Below are 2774 nucleotides of genomic sequence, written 5' to 3'. Positions count from 1 at the left end.
TTTATTTTTTTATTTTAAGTGGGGCCATGATTTTCGCCCAGACTACAAGAAGTTGCACGAACTACGTCAGAAGTTCCCCAAAATACCGATGATGGCTCTAACAGCCACCGCCACCCCCCGTGTCCAAAAAGACATTCTCAACCAGCTAAACATGAGTCGACCTCAAGTGTACGTGTTCATTTCCAGATGACATCATTTATTCATGGCCGCAGTTCAGAATATCCTGGATTAACTACATGTTTTCTGCTTTTTAGATTTACCATGAGCTTCAACAGAACAAACCTCAAGTACTCCGTGTTGCCCAAGAAACCCAAAAAAGTTGATGAGGACTGCATCAGCTGGATCAAGAAGCACTACCCACGTAAATAATTCAGCCACTCTGATCCTGGTGCTATTTTTGTAAAACTGTTGTGGCTGCAAGGTTAAAAATTCAACTGGATGTGAAGACCTGAGGGCAGCTATAAGAGTCTGCTGAGGGGGAGAAATAGTTGTCTGGCTGCAATGTCTGGATTTTTTTTTTTTTTTAAATATCTATGTAGAACCTGCTAATTTCTCAATTCATTTTTCACATTGATGGTACAGTTTCACTCAAATAATAGCAACACATCAGCATCTTTAAGTGGTTTTTGTGTTTCTGATCCTGACAGGTGACTCTGGCATTATCTACTGCCTGTCCCGTAATGACTGCGATGCCCTGGCAGACAGCTTGAAGAGAGCAGGAATACATGCTCTGTCATATCATGCTGGCCTCAGTGATGGCGACAGAGAATATGTGCAGAGCAAATGGATCAATCAGGATGGCTGCCAGGTCCGATTGCAACTTATGAGGACCCACAATAAACCCTTAAACATTTAGTAAATGTTCTACTTTTCTTTTTTCTTGTGTCCTTCAGGTGATCTGTGCCACCATAGCCTTCGGCATGGGAATAGATAAGCCTGATGTGCGCTACGTGATCCACGCCAGTCTGCCTAAGTCAATGGAGGGTTACTATCAGGAGTCAGGAAGAGCCGGCAGAGATGGAGAGATCTCACACTGCATTCTGTTTTATTCCTACACTGACGTCCACCGCATCAAAAGGATCATCAGCAGTATGTAACACAAAACTTTTGGTACTCTTTGCTATAAAATAGACACTCCAAACCCAAAGTGTTAAAATAAAAAAAAACAAGCATCTAAAGACGGCATTTTCTTTAACACAGTGGACAGAGAAGGTGACAGACATGCAAAGGCAACTCATTTCAGCAATCTACACAGCATGGTGCACTTCTGTGAAAACGTGATGGAGTGCAGAAGAATCCAGCTGCTCGCCTACTTTGGAGAGCTGAAGTTCAACAGAAACTTCTGTAAAGAACATCCGGATGTCAGCTGTGATAACTGTGCCAAACCAAATGTATGAAACATTTTCCTCTGTTAGGATTTGTTTGAAGACCAGAGACAGATATAATGATGTTTTTTGTTATTTTTTTAAATGCAGCAATACAAACAGAGGACGGTGACCGATGATGTGAAGAAGATTGTGAGGTTTGTCCAGGAGAACTGTGAGAAAGTCGGAGCAAGGTTTGGCAAGACTCCTCAGCAGAGCCGACTGACCCTGAACATGCTAGTGGACATTTTTATAGGTAAACAAATCTATGCCCTACCATTAAAGTCAGTTTTTTAAGAAAATAGGAGAAATTATATTCTGTACCTCTGATGCTGGGAAACCTTTTTTTCTCCAGGGGCTAAATCTGCCAAGATACAAACAGGAATGTTTGGGATGGGAGCTGCTTACTCCCGCCATAATGCAGACCGTCTTTTTAAGAAGCTAGTTCTTGATAATGTCCTGGTTGAGGATCTCTACATTACCAACAATGGCCAAGCTGTGGCTTACATCTCTGCAGGTCCAAAAGCCATGAACATACTTTCTGGGCAAATGGAGGTAACTAATCGCTCATCAGGTTCATACAAAGGATATTCTTAGAAAGATTCATCATCATTTAAACCAATAGCATAATGCTACATTCACACTGCACGCTACTGAAGCAGCAGAAGCAGCTGGTTTACACTTCAGTGATCTTCTTAGAAAGATTCACTATCATTTAAGCCAACTGCATAAGGCATCTAAAGTTTAAACAGTCCAGGAATGGAATGATTAAATGGTGTTATGTTTATATCCATGGCATATGTGTTTATTTTTTTGTATTGACACATTTTTCTTTTTAGGGCACAGGAGTTGCAATGTCTAATATATCTAAAAGGAGAAGTTCAATGGCGTGAATACAAGACAAATAAGATAACAAAGGAATGTTTCTGAAAATGAGTAACCATACGTATAGAAACCAAAGATGGGTCTCAATATAAAAGACTCCAAAAGGCCAAAGTTTTAGTAAATTATCAAACTGTTGGGGAGTGATTTTTAGGCACATCAATACATTAAAAGAAAAACTAAAAAGTTTATGTTTCCGTAACTCTGTTCAATAAATGAAACACTTTATAGATTAAATGCAGACACAGTAATACTTCTGAAACCCCAGCATTAGGAGTAGAGTTAAGGAGGAATCTGAGAGGGATTTACACGGACATGTACATTTCTCAAGAAAAAAAGCTGTCTGCCTCTGTTTCACCGTATGGGGCTCAAATAGTAATAAAATAACATCAGTTCTGCTCCCATTTCTCTGAGCAACTGCGAGATTAGACTGGTTTTGTTGAATTAGTAACCCATGCTGTGGTGATCATTAGTAAAATAGCAGTGAATAGAAGCAGGGAAAGTCTGACTTTTCCCCACATATCAGCC

General features: G+C 40.1%; 1 protein-coding gene across 1 annotated transcript; it reads left to right on the top strand.

The window, feature by feature from the left end:
* Positions 1 to 19: 19 nt before the first annotated feature.
* LOC107081384 (Bloom syndrome protein homolog) lies at positions 20 to 1919 on the top strand (the record flags this gene model as incomplete). Its single annotated transcript, XM_015369570.1, has 7 exons — positions 20 to 168; positions 255 to 361; positions 648 to 808; positions 894 to 1089; positions 1201 to 1391; positions 1476 to 1620; positions 1720 to 1919. Coding segments are annotated over 7 exons (1149 nt in total), but the record flags the coding sequence as incomplete, so codon positions are not given.
* Between the last annotated feature and the right edge of the window lie 855 nt (positions 1920 to 2774).

This window comes from Cyprinodon variegatus, unplaced genomic scaffold (assembly GCF_000732505.1).
Source record: "Cyprinodon variegatus isolate N-32 unplaced genomic scaffold, C_variegatus-1.0 Scaffold4583, whole genome shotgun sequence".
Classification (NCBI taxonomy): domain Eukaryota; kingdom Metazoa; phylum Chordata; class Actinopteri; order Cyprinodontiformes; family Cyprinodontidae; genus Cyprinodon; species Cyprinodon variegatus.
The sequence above is the reverse complement of the archived record's forward strand: the minus strand, read 5'-3'. Positions and strand labels throughout refer to the sequence as shown.